Here is a 15,823-nt window from a genome sequence, read left to right on the forward strand (position 1 = left end):
TAATACTTCCTCCTCAGTAGAATACATGCTGCATTTTTTGAATTACAGAGCCGACTTCCTGAAAATGTAATCAGGATTTTCTCTTCAATGGTGAGGAATTGCACAACTGTAATAACCGTTTAGTGTAGGGGGTGTACGAATGGAGGATTTTTTAAAAATCCCGTAGTTCTGCTTTAAAGTGGTTGCACCTGCTGCTATTTAGCTGCAATATGCTTCGGTTTAGGCTGCCATCAACTACAGTGTATGCAATTATTTCAAATGAAAAAGGCCAAAAACCAGCAGCTACAGGCATCATTCAGATATCTTCTTTTAGAGCTGGCGCCATAAGAACAGTCTTTGTGGCTGTTAAGCTGCTTGATCGTTCTTGCAGGCAGTGGGAGAGGATACCCCCGTGCTTCTTCCAGCTCGCCCCTGTCATCGGCAAATATCGGAGAAGGAACCGGCCCCGGATGCTGACCATAGAGATTTCCAGCAGTCTAGATGGTTCCCGGAGTCTCTATGATCGTTTGGAGGCCAGGCGTTATGTTATGACGTCACACCCAACCTCTGCACTTGAAAAAAATGCCACCACCTCGGCTGGGAAGCTGAGATCTTTTTATTTTTTTCAGGCTTCCCAGCCTAGAGGCGAGATCTGGGGACTTCTACATAATAGGAATAAAAGTTATAACAAAAAAAAAAAAAGGAAGAGAGAGTGTCAAGATAGAAAAATAAAAGTAAAAAAATAAATAAAAAAAAATTAAAAGCTCCCCTGTCCCCGCTCACAGAAGCGAACACATACGCCCCCACCCACATATGTAAACGGCATTCAAACCACACATGTGAGATATTGCTGCGAATATTAGAGCGAGAGCAATAATTCTAGCATTAGACCTCCTCTAATTCAAAACATGTAACCTGTAAAAAAAAATTTAAAGCGTCACCTATGGGGATTTTTAAGTACTTAAGTTTGGCGCCATTCCACGAGCGTGTGCAATTTTAAAGCATGACACGTTGGGTATCTATTTACTTGGCATAACATCTTTCACATTATAGAAAAAAAATTAGGCTAACTTTACTTTTTTTTTTTTTTTTTTTTTTTTTAAATGCATGAAACTTTTTTCCCCAAAAAAAAAAAAGTTTGAAAAATTGCTGCTAATACCATGCGAGATAAGTTGCAATGACTGCCATCTTATTCTCTAGGGTCTCTGCTAAAAAACATAATTTTTGGGGGTTCTGTGTAATTTTCTAGCAAAAAAATGATGATTTTGAAATGTCAGAATTGGCCTGGGTGGCAAGTGGTTAAAGTGGTTGTAAACTCTCACATGTGCCCAGTGAAGTAGTTAGCATTAGATGATACAGAGATGAAAACAAATCCTCCTACATAAGTTTACATAACCATTTCTTCTGTAGATCAATCTAAAAACAGGAAAGGATTTCTTCTTAGTTCTAGAAGCAAGGGGCGGGGATCTGAAGTCTTCACACAGCAACAGCTGCAAGCCCTGATTGGAGGGTGTTCTGTCAAGAATTGCCCCCCATCGAATAGTGCCCGCGCATGCGCAGGACGGAGCCACACTTCAACAGATTTGCCGATCAGCTGGAGTGACGTGACTAGGGCCCAAGTGCACATCGTAGGAGGTAGCTCTCAATGGGAGATACCATTTCACAGCCACAATTGAAACCTATACAAACTGCGGGGGGGGAGACCATAGTTCTCACATTGTGCCTCGCTGTTGCGGGGCGGCTTTACAGTGTCATGATGGGCCGGTTTTGCCTGTGTGAAAGGTTGGGTAGCAACAGACAAAACCAGTTCTTCAATACAGCCACTAGCCGCACTCCAGCAGCGATGCCAAATCTGAGAACTATGGTCTCCCCCGCTGTTTCTATAGGTTTTAATTGTGCCTGTGAAATGGTATCTCTCCCATCGAGAGATACCTCCTAGGATGTGTGCATGTGCCCTGGTTACATCAGCCCAGCTGATCGTCAAATCAGCTGTTGTGCTGTTCCGTACAGGCGCATGCGCAGTACATCCCAGGCACCGTTCGATGGGGGGCATTTCTCGACAGAACAGAGGGAAAAGAGACACAGTACTGAGAACAAGCACAGCTGTGGATATGAGGCACAGGTCGTGTGCTGCAGCTGCTTCCTCTGTCACCATTTCAACTCCTGGTGTCAGAAAAAGCTGCCAGAACTGCTAATAACATAGGAAGCAGGGAGAAATGACACTTAAAGAGGAGTTCCACCCAGGGGGTCCATTAAAAAAAAAAAAAATATATTAAAAGTCAGCAGCTACAAATACTGCAGCTGCTGACTTTTAATTGGACACTTACCTGTCCCAGGGTCCAGCGATGCAGGGGATCGAAGCACCGCTCGTCTCCCCCCCAAACCCCCCCCCTCCGCTCGTCGGCATTTCAACTGTGGGCGCCGGGCTGTGGCTTCACAGCCTGGCACCCACTGCGCATGCGCGAGCGGCGCCGTGCGCCGTGATTGGCCGCTCAATCACCTGGGACCTGTAATGGGTCCCAGATGATTGACAGGAGGGAGGGAGCAGAGCGGAGCGGAGCCCTTCCTGTGCCGAGGGGGAAGTGATGTCACCAGCCCAGGCAAAGGAAGAGGCAGACTACGAGGGACCACCTAGCAACAGGCATTAGAGGCAAGTAAAAAAAAAAAATATCCAAATTTTTTTTGTTTTTTTTTTTAGAATTTTTCAGGTTGTTTTTTTGGGTGGAACCCCACTTTAATGATTTGTAGAGAGACACAGTATAGAAGGATGAGATTTTTTTCATATTTCATGTACGAGGTTTACAACCACTTTAACCATTCAGCTAATAGAGAAGTCTGATCTACAGTGGCTTGCGAAAGTATTCGGCCCCCTTGAACTTTTCAACCTTTTGCCACATTTCAGGCTTCAAACATAAAGATATGAAATTTTAATTTTTTGTGAAGAATCACCAACAAGTGGGAAACAATTGTGAAGTGGAACGAAATCTATTGGATATTTTAAACTTTTTTAGCAATTAAAAAAACTGAAAAGTGGTGCGTGCAAAATTATTCGGCCCCTTTACTTTCAGTGCAGCAAACTCACTCCAGAAGTTCAGCGAGGATCTCTGAATGATCCAATGTTGTCCTAAATGACTGATGGTGATAAATAGAATCCACCTGTGTGTAATCAAGTCTCTGTATAAATGCACCTGCTCTGTGATAGTCTCAGGGTTCTGTTGAAAGTGCAGAGAGCATCATGAAGACCAAGGAACACACCAGGCAGGTCCGTAATACTGTTGTGGAGAAGTTTAAAGCCGGATTTGGATACAAAAAGATTTCCCAAGCTTTAAACATCCCAAGGAGCACTGTGCAAGCGATCATTTTGAAATGGAAGGAGTATCAGACCACTGCAAATCTACCAAGACCTGGCTGTCCCTCTAAACTTTCAGCTCAGACAAGGAGAAGACTGATCAGAGATGCAGCCAAGAGGCCCATGATCACTCTGGATGAACTGCAGAGAACTACAGCTGAGGTGGGAGAGTCTGTCCATAGGACAACAATCAGTCGTACACTGCACAAATCTGGCCTTTATGGAAGAGTGGCAAGAAGAAAGCCATTTCTCAAAGATATCCATAAAAAGTCTCGTCTAAAGTTTGCCACAAGCCACACCAAACATGTGGAAGAAGGTGCTCTGGTCCGATGAAACCAAAATCGAACTTTTTGGCCACAATGCAAAACGATATGTTTGGCGTAAAAGCAACACAGCTCATCACACTCAACACACCATCCCCACTGTCAAACATGGTCGTGGCAGCATCATGGTTTGGGCCTGCTTTTCTTCAGCAGGGACAGGGAAGATGGTTAAAATTAAGGGGAAGATGGATGCAGCCAAATACAGGACCATTCTGGATGAAAACCTGTTGGAGTCTGCAAAAGACCTGAAACTGGGACGGAGATTTATCTTCCAACAAGACAATGATCCCAAACATACAGCAAAATCTACAAAGGAATGGTTCACAAATAAACGTATCCAGGTGTTAGAATGGCCAAGTCAAAGTCCAGACCTGAATCCAATCGAGAATCTGTGGAAAGAGCTGAAAACTGCTGTTCACAAACGCTCTCCATCCAACCTCACTGAGCTCGAGCTGTTTTGCAAGGAAGAATGGGCAAAAATTTCAGTCTCTCGATGTGCAAAACTGATAGAGACATACCCCAAGCGACTTGCAGCTGTAATCGCAGCAAAAGGTGGCTCTACAAAGTATTAACGCAAGGGGGCCAAATAATTTTGCACGCCCCACTTTTCATTTTTTTATTACTTAAAAAAGTTTCAAAAATCCAAAAGATTTCATTCCACTTCACAATTGTGTCCCACTTGTTGGTGATTCTTCAGAAAAAATAAAAATTTTATATCTTTATGTTTGAAGCCTGAAATGTGGCAAAAGGTTGAAAAGTTCAAGGGGGCCGAATACTTTCGCAAGCCACTGTACAGACCTGCAGTGATAGCAGACCAGTGAAGCAGGAAGAAGAGACTAATAATTCAATTAGCAAATATGACTGCTCCATGTATGTTTTTATAATAACACTATAGACAGAAAACCTTTTAGAAATACAGTGAAGTGATTGGTCTCCTCATGGAAGCCTCCTACATAAGTTGAACCTGTTTATTTGCAGGATTCTCTTCTCTACAGTGTTCAAAGTGCAGAATTTATATAGCTTATCTGAGTTTTCAGAAAGCAGGGGGCAGGGAGTTTATGTTACAATCTGCACAACTCAGTGAGGAGAGCTGAATGGAGGGAAGGGACACACAGACTGTGAACAGAGCTGAGGCTGTCAATCACAGACTGTGTGTCGAAGATCCCTCCCTTGTCACTTTTTTTTCTCTTGAGATCAAGAAAACCTGAAAAAGTAATTTATGCAGATTAAGGACAGAGGCAGCAGAGAGAAATGACACAGTGCTCTGGATTGACACACGCACACCCTATAGAGAAATATATGCTTTGTAAACAGAGGTGAAAGAATCCAGGCCAACTGCCATATTTGCTACTTTAGGGTAGGTGGAGTTTTTGGTACAGTTGTGGGGAGGGTGCTGTTACAGATAAGTGCCAATATTACCAGTCAAGGACAATGCCAGCACATTGTGCCCCTCAGTCACGGACTAGCAGAATGGATAGAGGCGTTTAGGGTCAGCACATGGTGTCTGTAGATGGCAAGCAGCTTCATGCTTTAGCCTGTCCACCTGTTTTTGGTATGTATCAGGATGCGGACATGTCCCTGGTAAATTTCTATGGGAGATCAGTGTGACCGCTTTACCTCCTGACACTCTGGTGAACCCGCATTCAACTCCCAGCTCAGTTATGCCCAGACTCAGCTTTCACTAACTACAAGCTCCATAATTTCAGTGCCTTTTTTTGCCAATGTTACACATTTTAACTCTCCCAAGCATGCACAATTAGAACCTACATATTTTCAGCTCTGCCCTGGCCTTCAGACCTGCAGAAACCGTGTGTAGCCTACTGTACAAACACATAATCAACTATCATGCATGTGCAGCTGCTGTGAGCAAGGCAATATGGTGCACATATACCACACATGCGCAGTAGGCTAGGTTACTATCGCACATGCACTGAATCTCTATTAGTAGATCAGTAATGTTGCAGTTAAATCCTGCACAGTACTTAAAGTGATACTAAATTTTTTTTTTCAAATTTAAAACATGTTATACAGGCTCTCTTTGAAAAAAAAAAAAAAAAAAAAAAGGTCTAACACACAAAACTTCAGCTCAATAACGTTGTTTTAACTTGCATAATTACAGGACGCAAACAAAAATTCTGTACTGTACAATACAATGATGTATAGCAAGTCGTTCGGGTGGGGAGAGCTGGTGGTAAGTCCGAGCAGTCATTAAACGAGAAGTATCTGTACTTACCTGCTCTGTGCAGTGGTTTTGCACAGAGCAACCCAGATCCTCATCTTCTCAGGTCCCTCGGCGTGGCTCATTCTCCTGCCGAGCGCCCCCATAAGAAGCAGCTTGCTATGGGGCACCCGAGCCACTGCTCGGTGCGTCCATTCAAAAACGGAGCTGTGGTTTGGCCCCGCCCCCCTCTCTTCTCATTGGCTCACTGTCTGAGTGACAGCATCGGGAGCCAATGGTGCCCCGCTGCTGTCTTAGCCAATGAGGCGGCATTCAAGTGGTTGTAAAGTCAGAAGGTTTTTTATAGCTTCATGCATTCTATGCACGAAGATAAAAAACTGTGTGCAGCATCCCCCCTAATACTTACCTGAGCCCCATCTCGATCCAGCAATGTTGCAGGTGCGTCTCGGCTGCCCAGGACTTCCATCCTCATTGGCTGAGACGGCAGCACGGCACCATTGGCTCCCACTGCTGTCAAAGTCAATAAGCCAATGAGGAGAGAGGGGGTGGTGCCAAACCGTGGCTCTGTGTCTGAATGGACACAGCAGTGGCTCGGCTGCCCCCATAGCAAGCTGCTTGCTATGGGGGCACTCAGCAGGAGGGAGGGGCCAGGAGCGGGGACCCAAGAAGAGGCGATCCGGCGAGGGTCTCGAGAAGAGGAGGATCTGGGCTGCTCTGTGCAAAACTTACACAGAGCAGGCAAGTATACCATGTTTATTTTTTTTATTGTTTAAGGAGACTTTAACATCACTTTAGGATGAAAAACCTTTTGACTTTAGAACCACTTTAACTGGCACAGCAAAGGCCGGTCACCTTTGTGCACATACAGGATCTTCCCGCCATATCTGACATTACAGTATGGTAGTAGGATTCAGCGTAAACGCAGCAGTGACTTTAAAGGTAGCATGTTATCACATGGTACACTGCTGCTATAACATAATGCCACATGTGCATACGTGTGGATTGCGAGGAAGATTAATCGTTTTGGCTTTAATTAAAACTTATGGGGCAATACTGCCCACACATGGCTACCATTATCAGCTCATCTTAATGATACAGCCAGCAGCCACATTGGACAAGTATTTCCATGGGATAAAGTGGTTACTTAACATGTCCTTTCCAAATGAGGTTTTTAACTAAACTAAACACTAATCTCGCCAACCACCTCTGATACTTATCCTATAATATAATCAACCTGAAATTTGCATTTCAACATGAAAAATATTAAGGAAACCTATGTATGTCCAGGTTTACAACCGCCAGTTATGTGGATCTTTCCTAGACCTCCCATGCCTTGTGGTCAGATCTATCATGTTTGATTATTGATGTTGTTCCTCTTTTTTCGTCAGCACCATATAAGCCTTACTGTACTCATGTTGTCAGTTCTAGCCCCTGCATGGGCAGATTAGGTGCTTTCTCTCTATTTTAAATAATTATTGAACCAGAAAATAATGGAGGAAACAAAAACACCATTTTACTTCCTCTGTTCTTTTCACTGCTGGAGCCATTTTTTAAAGGACAAGTTCACTTTTAGAAGCATGTTACACCCAGATTTAGCATGAAACATGCTCCTATACACACACACACACACACACTTCTCACCACCAGCATACCCCGCTCTGCAACAGCAGGTAGGGGGGGTCTTCTCCCCGCACCCGGTGTCACAATTTGAAAACAACGCAGCTATGCAGCACTCTGCCCACACAGCCACGTCAATTCATTCACAGTTTCCTGTGAATGAATAAACTACAGAAGGATTGCAGACTCCAATGAACTGTGAGGTCGCTGGTCAGCGATCTCATAGTTCATTGATTCTTCATGCAGTTCAGTAACGGTCTACATGTACAGGAGGTATGGGCAGACAGCTGACTGGGAGTGTGCAGAATCCTGGCACTGCACTCACAATCTGCTGATTACGGTACAAAAAAAAAAAAAAAAATGCACATTTTGACCTGTATAAAGATATGAATTTATTTTTTTATGTAAAAGGTGCACTTATCCTTTAATTTTCTAACAAAAAAATCTCCTCTTAATCCAGCGCTGGGGGTTGATGGCTACAAACCACTTGACACACCTCAGAAAAATGCCACGGTTTGTGTAAAAAGATTTATTGTAAACTCAAAGGATTCCAAGAATGGAAAGGGATAAAACATGGCTGACAATGTTAAACATCATGCTTGATATTGAACCTCAATCTCACCCAAACCTTGGCAGACTGACTCAGGCATATCAAGGCCCGTTCTGAGGGCGACCAAAAGGTGTGTAGGTACCAGATGTTGCATAAGTATCCACCCATTGGAAGGGATGATAGACCACTAGTTGAACTGTAAGGTGGTGGTGCAGCTGGATTAAGAGGAATCTTTTGTGGTTTGTTCTTTTGCACAATACTGTCCCTGGTGCTCTGGTTCCCCTCTAGCTGCTGAGGGCTAACTTTTATTACACTGACTGCCATATGTTGGTTTTCCATACAGTGCCTGACCTTTTTAGGAGTACATTTATGGAGTTCCTGTAATTTTCGGCACACTTTACTATGCACATTTTAAACCAAAATATATAAAACCCACAATATATATTTTCTGAATGCAGGTACTTTGTAGAATAAAATGGCAGCAGTTGAATTTTTTACGTTGCAATAATTGTCCAATTGTATATTAAATCCATCCCTAGAATGCATGAAGGTAAAAACCGTCTGCCTTTAGAACCATTTCAACTAGACAGTGAAAAATACCCAATTTTTGGCCAAACAAAAACATAACACAAAATATAAAAGATTGGGTCATGTTGCGTAGACCAATACCAAATATGTTGAGACCTAAAAACACTGCATGCCAGTGAAATCTCAAAAAAACAAAAAAATAAAAAAACAAACACACACTATAGTACCCAAAATAGTCTACAGGTGACTCTTCGAAAGCTTTTACACCCCATCCATTTAGAATTATCAGCAAATGATGACCGTAGAAATCTTGCACGCTGGCATGTGCAGCAATACCAAATGTGTGGTACAATCATTCTTGCACACATGTATAGAATACTAATAATTGAATAAACTTACCTTCATCTCCTTCAGGAGCAAATGAAGCAGTAATGATATCGATATCAGCACAGTTCATCACAATCTGATTGGTAGGATTTTCTACCTGAGTGGATGAGAGACAATAAAATGTATTAGTATCAGATATGATAAAGCACAGATAGCTTGGTGCTTCCAAAACAAAAAAAAAACAAAAAAAAAACAAAAACAAAAAACAAACAAACCACCACAATGTCACAATAATAGTTATGGTATATTTGCTTTTTATTTATTTTTTAGCATTTCACCCATGTTAACATTACCAGCTTAAAGCAATTGTAAAGTCTTTTTTTCTAAAAATAACAAACATGTTCGGCCTCATGTACACTGCTGCTGGTAAACGGGTGTTTAGGAGCAGTTGGGCGTTTGTTTTTTTTTCGTTGCCCCTGAACTCTCCTCTATGTATCTTATATGTACACAGGGTCATTTATAGTCATTTCCAGGTAGTTGAGATTAGAAGCATTTTTTGGAAAGCAAAGAAAGACTGGATGTTCATAGGCATCTGAAATGGCAAATACCTGTAACAGCTTGTAAACGCGGTAACTCGCATTTAGCTGCGCTTCGTTTATAGGAGTTTTAACAGAGATACATTTTTGACTATTTGAAAAAAAAACAAAAAAAAAAAAACAAAAAAAAAAAAAAAAAAAAAAAAAAACACACTTCTAAACGCAAACACGGCATGTAAACATGGCAAAACGGATGTTTTTAAACGTTGGTTAATATCTGTCAAGTTAAATCGTTCAGGAGAGGTTTTAGAATGTCCCGTGTACATTAAGCCATATACTTACTTCTGTGCAGTGACTTTGCACAGGGCAGCCCAGATCCTCCTCTTGTCGGGTCCCTCTTTAGGTCTCCTGGCCCCTCCCTCCTGTAGAGTGCCCTCACAGCAAGCAACTTGCTATGGGGGCACCCGAACAGAGTCACCGTTCCCTGTGTCCATTCAGACATGGAGCCCCAGTTCGGACCTGCCCACTCTCTCTCCTAATTGGCTAACTGATACTGATTGACAGCAGCGGGAGCCAATGGTGCCACTGCTGTGTTTTAGCCAATCAGGAGGAGAGTCCGAGACAGCCGAGGGACTTGTGGACATCGCTGGATAGAGATGGGGCTCAGGTAAGTACTGGGGGGGCTGAGGCACACATAGAAAGCATTAAGACGAAAAACCGTCTGACTTAATCCCTTCATTCAAATTATTTATCAATGTTGGTCTGTCAGTGGACAAAAAAAAAAAAATAGATGTCAAATATAAACTTCCACAAAAAAGTAGAGACTTCCCGAAGTGTCAGGACCCCTGCCATCAAACAAGGCGCCATAGTACACACAAGCACTGCACCCCAAGAATAATAAGATGGCCCCCCCCCGTGGGGAAAAGGCCCACAGACACACAGGGACACCCCAACATCAGCGACAACCAGGGTGTTGAGCTGTATTGATCTGCATAGATCAAAACAATGGCACACAAAAAACAATTATTTTTCCTGTGCCCTCTTCGCACCACAATGCTGCACTGATTTAGGTTGCCTAAAAATGCAGACATGCTCAGTTTTTGCATAGCGTAACTCACCGAAATGCAACCATATTGCAGAATTGCAAAGAGGATCGTTCCTGGTCTGTGCAAAGCCATTGCACAAAGCAGGTCAGTATAATATGTTTGCTATTTTTTTTTAATCTGTACCTTTACAATCACTTTATGACCCCTTTCACACTGGGGTGGTTTTCAGGCACTTTAGCGCTGGCAAAAGCCTCTGCTGAGGGCCTGAAAACTGACTCCCATTCATTCCAGTGTGACTTTTCACATTCGGGCGGTGCGCTTGCGTGACAATCCGAAAAGTCCTGCAAGCAGCATCTTTGGGGCAGGTTGGGAGCGCTGTATTTAGCGCTCCCAAAATGCCCTGCCCATTGGAATGAATGGGCAGTGCTTTCAAACTGCCTGAAAATCGCTTTTAAAGCCCCCCCAAAAAAATCCAGTTTTGCGGAGATTAAAAGCATTCCGCTACCGGCGGCCGAAAAGCTCCTCTTAAACAGCACTAAAGCGTCGCTAAAACAAGCAGCGCTTTAGCGCTAATAGCCAGCGGTTTGTGTGAAAGCACTCTAAGGCTGGCCATACATTATATACCGGTAATTTTCTGGTAAAATTTTCCCTTAGATTTACCAAAACCATATAATGAGATCAAACCTAAACACTTGCAATTTGTATGCAATGAGACAGGCCCTTACACTACATACTGGTAGTTTAGGTAAATCTAAAGGAAACAATTAAAAAAAAAAAAAAAAAAAAAATTCTATAATGTATGGCCAGCCTAAGAGTTCATGTTAACAGGTGATAAAGTTTTCATTCGAACACATGCAGTTGCATTTAATTGGAAAAAAGGCCGACTTGCTTTGCCTGCAGTTGAAACGCACCTTAAAAAAGGCCAGGATACTTACAAAGAAACACAGGACAATGAAAAGCAGGTGAATCGCAGACCCTGAACAGTCATATGCAATGCACAAATAAAGTCAATGGGACTTTGAGCTGCAGGCAAAGCTCAGTGTCATCTTTAAGTGGCAGTCAGCACTTCCATTAATATCTATTTACCATCCCTAGACTGAAAATGTAGTATTCTTTAAAAGATTTAACAAAAGCTGCTCAAAGTTTGATGAAAAGGTTTAAAAAAATGCTTTACAAAAGCTTGCTGGGCATACTACTGTTCTTACACAATTCTTACCAGTGTAAAGAAGCCAAATGAGGGAAAACATGGATCCAGCAGGAATCTGCACCATTGTCTTAAAAAAGGGAACCCGACTTGTGCTAAAATGTGTCATAAAGGTAGTAACAGCGCTGAAGTACAAGCGCCTTGCCAGGAGTTACCCTTACTGTACGTTTACATTGGTCCATGATGTATTAATCCAGATCTTGTATATGGCGGCATGCTGAAAACCACTGTAGTAGCACATGCTACATACTATAGCCACCATCTCCTAGCTCCTGATCAAGTGGCTTCCCCTCCGTACAGTCATTTACGCCAAACCACCACTATTCAGAGAATGTTTAGTCCAAGGCTGCATGGATAAAAGTCGATTACTTACCTTAATCCAGACCGGTTTATTTCTGTCTGAAGCTCTGGACTGTCCCATGTCATCTTCGCCTGCAATGCAGGGCTATTACCCCGCACCCTAGATTAACCCTCATTAGCACAGCCATACCAAGCTGACCGAAATTTTCCATAAACGCCAATGTTAAATGTTACTGGAGCCGTGCAATGCCAAGCTGGCCAAGAATGTCCATAGATGCCATGGCAAGCTGACCAAGATCTCCCAGGAGCCAATGCAAAACCAGAAATGACATCTGCGACCATGGCCCCTTAAAGGAGGAACTGAAGTTAGATATAGGCATAAATCAGGCAAGTGAACAGAAAAGGAAATAATAAACTGCCATTTCATTTTAAAGGACGCACATTAGTGCTGCATGGTGAGGAGTGAAAAATGTGGGTGGAACTCCGCTTTAACTTTCCTCATGCACATTGGGGATTTGTTTTTTCCTCTGAATACCAGAACTCCGGGAAGAAAAAAAAGCTGGAAAAAAGTGCCCAAAGGCACATATTGCACACGCGTTTAGGCACGTCAAGAGTGAGTGTTCATAGGCTCAACTGGCCAGAAAATCACTGACCTATGAAATGTTACACACCTACCCAGAGTATCTCTACTCCTCTATGAGGAGCAAAAAAAAAAAGGATACTTTGGTCCTCTAGGATTGGGTGGGGGCTTATAAATAGATAACCCATTGAGGCTACCCTGTTGTATGCGTTATACACTGCACTTTGAAAACACATCCGATCTCAACGGGGAATAATATCATGCTGGATATCTATACTGATATGGACTGGGTAATGCGTTAGGAACAAAAGGATGCCACATCGTTTGATGGAAATGAAAATTATCAACCTACAGAGGGCTGAATTCAAAGACACCCCAAAAATCAAAGTGAAAAAAATGATGCGGCAGACTAGTGCATCTTGCTGAAATTTCATTGCAGCAACTCAAAAATAGTACCCAATTTGTATGGCCCACACGTGCATGTATGTATGCCTGACACCGTCGGGGCATGCTCCTAATGAAGAGACAGATGGTGTCCTGGGGCAATTCCTCCCAGATCTGGACCAAGGCATCACTGAGCTCTTGAACAGACTGAGGTACACCCTGGCAGCGTCGGATGGACCGAAACAATGTCCCAGAGGTGTTCTATTGGATTTAGGTCAGGCGAGTGTGGGGGCCAGCCAATGGTATTAATTCCTCCATGCTCTTGAGACTGTGCTGGGAGACACAGTAAACCTTTTGGCAATGGCACGTATTGATGTGCCATCCTGGAAGAGTTGGACTGCCTGTGCAACCCTCTAGAGCAGTGGTTCTCAACCCTCCTAGTGCCGTGACCCCTTGATAAAAATTTCCCAAGTTGTGGGGACCCCTAACAGTAAAATTATTTTCATAGCGTGGGTTGTCAGCACCTAAGGCAAGACAAGTAATTTGCGCACCTAACCCACGCACATTTAGCGCACCCTGAGACCCTTCCACTAGTACAGTATTAAAACCCTTTATGGTACATTTTAGGATGTACCACTCTTTCTCTTTATTCTCTTTCCCTTTTATCTCTCTCTATCCTAATTTCTTGGTGTTTTTTTTTCCCACCCCTCTCTCTAGCCGCCTTTTTTGTTCTGTTATTCTTGCTCTCCCTTTTTCTTTGTTCCTCCCCCTCTTTTCCTCTCCCTTTCATGTATTCTCTATTTTATTCCTTCTCTTACTCTTTGGTGGGGGGAGTTGGGATGAGTGGCAGTGCTGGGGGGGGGGGGGTTCTGATGAGCCAACTTAGGTGCTCTCGATCAAGGTCATCTGCTCATCTGAGAACTGTAGTGGGGACTTTTAATGGCAACTCTAATTACAGGTAGTGTTACTCACTGTGTCTCTGACTTTGTGGTGTCTCATAGCAGTGACACCTATGCCGAAATCAGGAGATTTCCTCCAGCCCCTCCCACTTCACATTCCTCACCAGTCAGCTGACCTCTAGTCTCTGACCCCCAGCCATGTCGTGAACTGAATGGGTGGCTGCGAAGAGGCTGATTGGGCTCCAGGGACAGACCTGCTGGGCGGCTGCAAAAAGGTTGGGACAGCGTTGTGGGCTTCAGGAACAGCCCAGGATTCGGTGACGCCTGGCAAATCGTCATTTGACCCCTGAGGGGGTCCCGACCCCCAGGTTGATAACCACTGCTCTATAGGGTCCAGGTATCGCCTCATGCTACCAGTAGTAACATGGACCCTAGTCAAATGCAATACAAGTGAAACAGTCAGAAAAGATGAGTAGGGAAAAAACAACATGTACACATAAAAAAATAATATGTCAGCGGCCTCCACCTGTAAAACCATTCCTGTTTTGGAGGTTGTCTCTTTGTTGCCAATCTAGTGCATCTGTTAATTTCATTAACATCAAAAGCAGCTAAAACTGATTAACAACCCCCCTGCTACTTAACTGACCAGATCAATATCCCAGGAGTTTAATTGACTTGATGCTATACTCTGATTAAAAAGTGTTCCTTATTTTTTTTTGAGTAGTGTATATTAAAAGTGGATTATGTAAGGCTATGGCTCGAACAAAAGATTCCGCCTTTTTTTCCATTTTAGCTTGCACTTGCCTGTTTCCTGTCAGTGCAATCCCCATTCCATGCTCAATGTAGTGTACAACTCAAATCACAAATGGCCGATATAATAAAAAAAAAAAAAAGTTCTTCTGATCATTGTTTCATTGGTAATACTGTAGAATTTCCAGTACAAACCACATGCAACCTACATCTATACTTGCACAATCTGTCACACCTCATTAGGAGACATTTCTCAACTTCTCCTGTGCCATTCGCTGCACTTTTTTTTTTTTTCGGTCTACTACTGTTCTTATCCCCACCATCAATACCTTTTTTTACTCATGTGCAACATGTCAACCCTCTAACTAGTACATGATCCAAATGCCCCCTCCAGTCTTCTGGCCGGTTCAACTACAGTATATTACTCTGTACTCTCACTGTTATCCTTCTTCCCACAACATCCTGCAATGTCTCCAGAGTTCCTTGCTCTCCACTCTAGTGATCATTTTATATTACATTACTCACATTATCCAATCTGTCATCTCTGGGGCATCTCAACTCCTCTTTAAGTAACTTACTCTTTCACGTGCTGCTCTGTACAACATACCTTATATAAGCTATATACACTCCTCAACCCCTCATATTCTTACTGTGCATTCACCTGAAAAATCCATTATATTGCTCATCTTCCAAGTCACAACCCATAGTACTAACATTTCCAGAAGTGAGACCTGTACATATGGCTTACTCCCCGCTATCCATGGCACATTCTCTCTCAACATATAAGCATCCTTACCAGAGTCTGATCTTTGTTTTCATAAGTTCACTACTCTCATTTTCTGCTCCAACTTTCTCTCCAGTCATAGTCACGCAAAATTCACATGCTCTTCTGCCTATACATCACTCTTCATCTATTGTGGCTTATACTGTATGTGTGCATGTAGGTAGATATTATTATATTAGCAGGGGACACAGCAGCAAAAACTTGACAGGAGATTCCAATACTTTCACATTAAAGACCATATTTACACCAAATACATATGAATTCAGGGTATGATTCCTTTATAGAGTTGCGTTCAGTGGCAGAAAGAAAGGCAAGTCTTTACACTCCACACACACAGCTTTCCCGGGGAAAGAAAAATTCCAGCCAAGAGCCTATAAAGTGGTCAAAAACCATGTAAAAACCTAGAATGTCATCTCTAAATTGAAGGCTTGATCAGCATGTCAATCATATGATGGAAGGTCTAAATAAAATTAAAACTACATCAAATT

At 42.9% G+C, this 15,823-nt stretch overlaps 1 protein-coding gene across 1 annotated transcript in view; it reads right to left on the reverse strand.

The window, feature by feature from the left end:
- Positions 1 to 15,823, reverse strand: part of NPEPPS (aminopeptidase puromycin sensitive) — a 147,184-nt gene that overhangs the window by 92,006 nt on the left and 39,355 nt on the right. The window contains exon 2 of the mRNA XM_073608094.1: positions 8,925 to 9,009. Coding sequence (XP_073464195.1) covers positions 8,925 to 9,009 — 85 coding nt within the window. The remainder of the gene's footprint in view (positions 1 to 8,924; positions 9,010 to 15,823) is intronic.

The sequence above is a fragment of the Aquarana catesbeiana genome, linkage group LG12 (assembly GCF_042186555.1).
Source record: "Aquarana catesbeiana isolate 2022-GZ linkage group LG12, ASM4218655v1, whole genome shotgun sequence".
In the NCBI taxonomy this organism is placed as follows: Eukaryota; Metazoa; Chordata; class Amphibia; order Anura; family Ranidae; genus Aquarana; species Aquarana catesbeiana.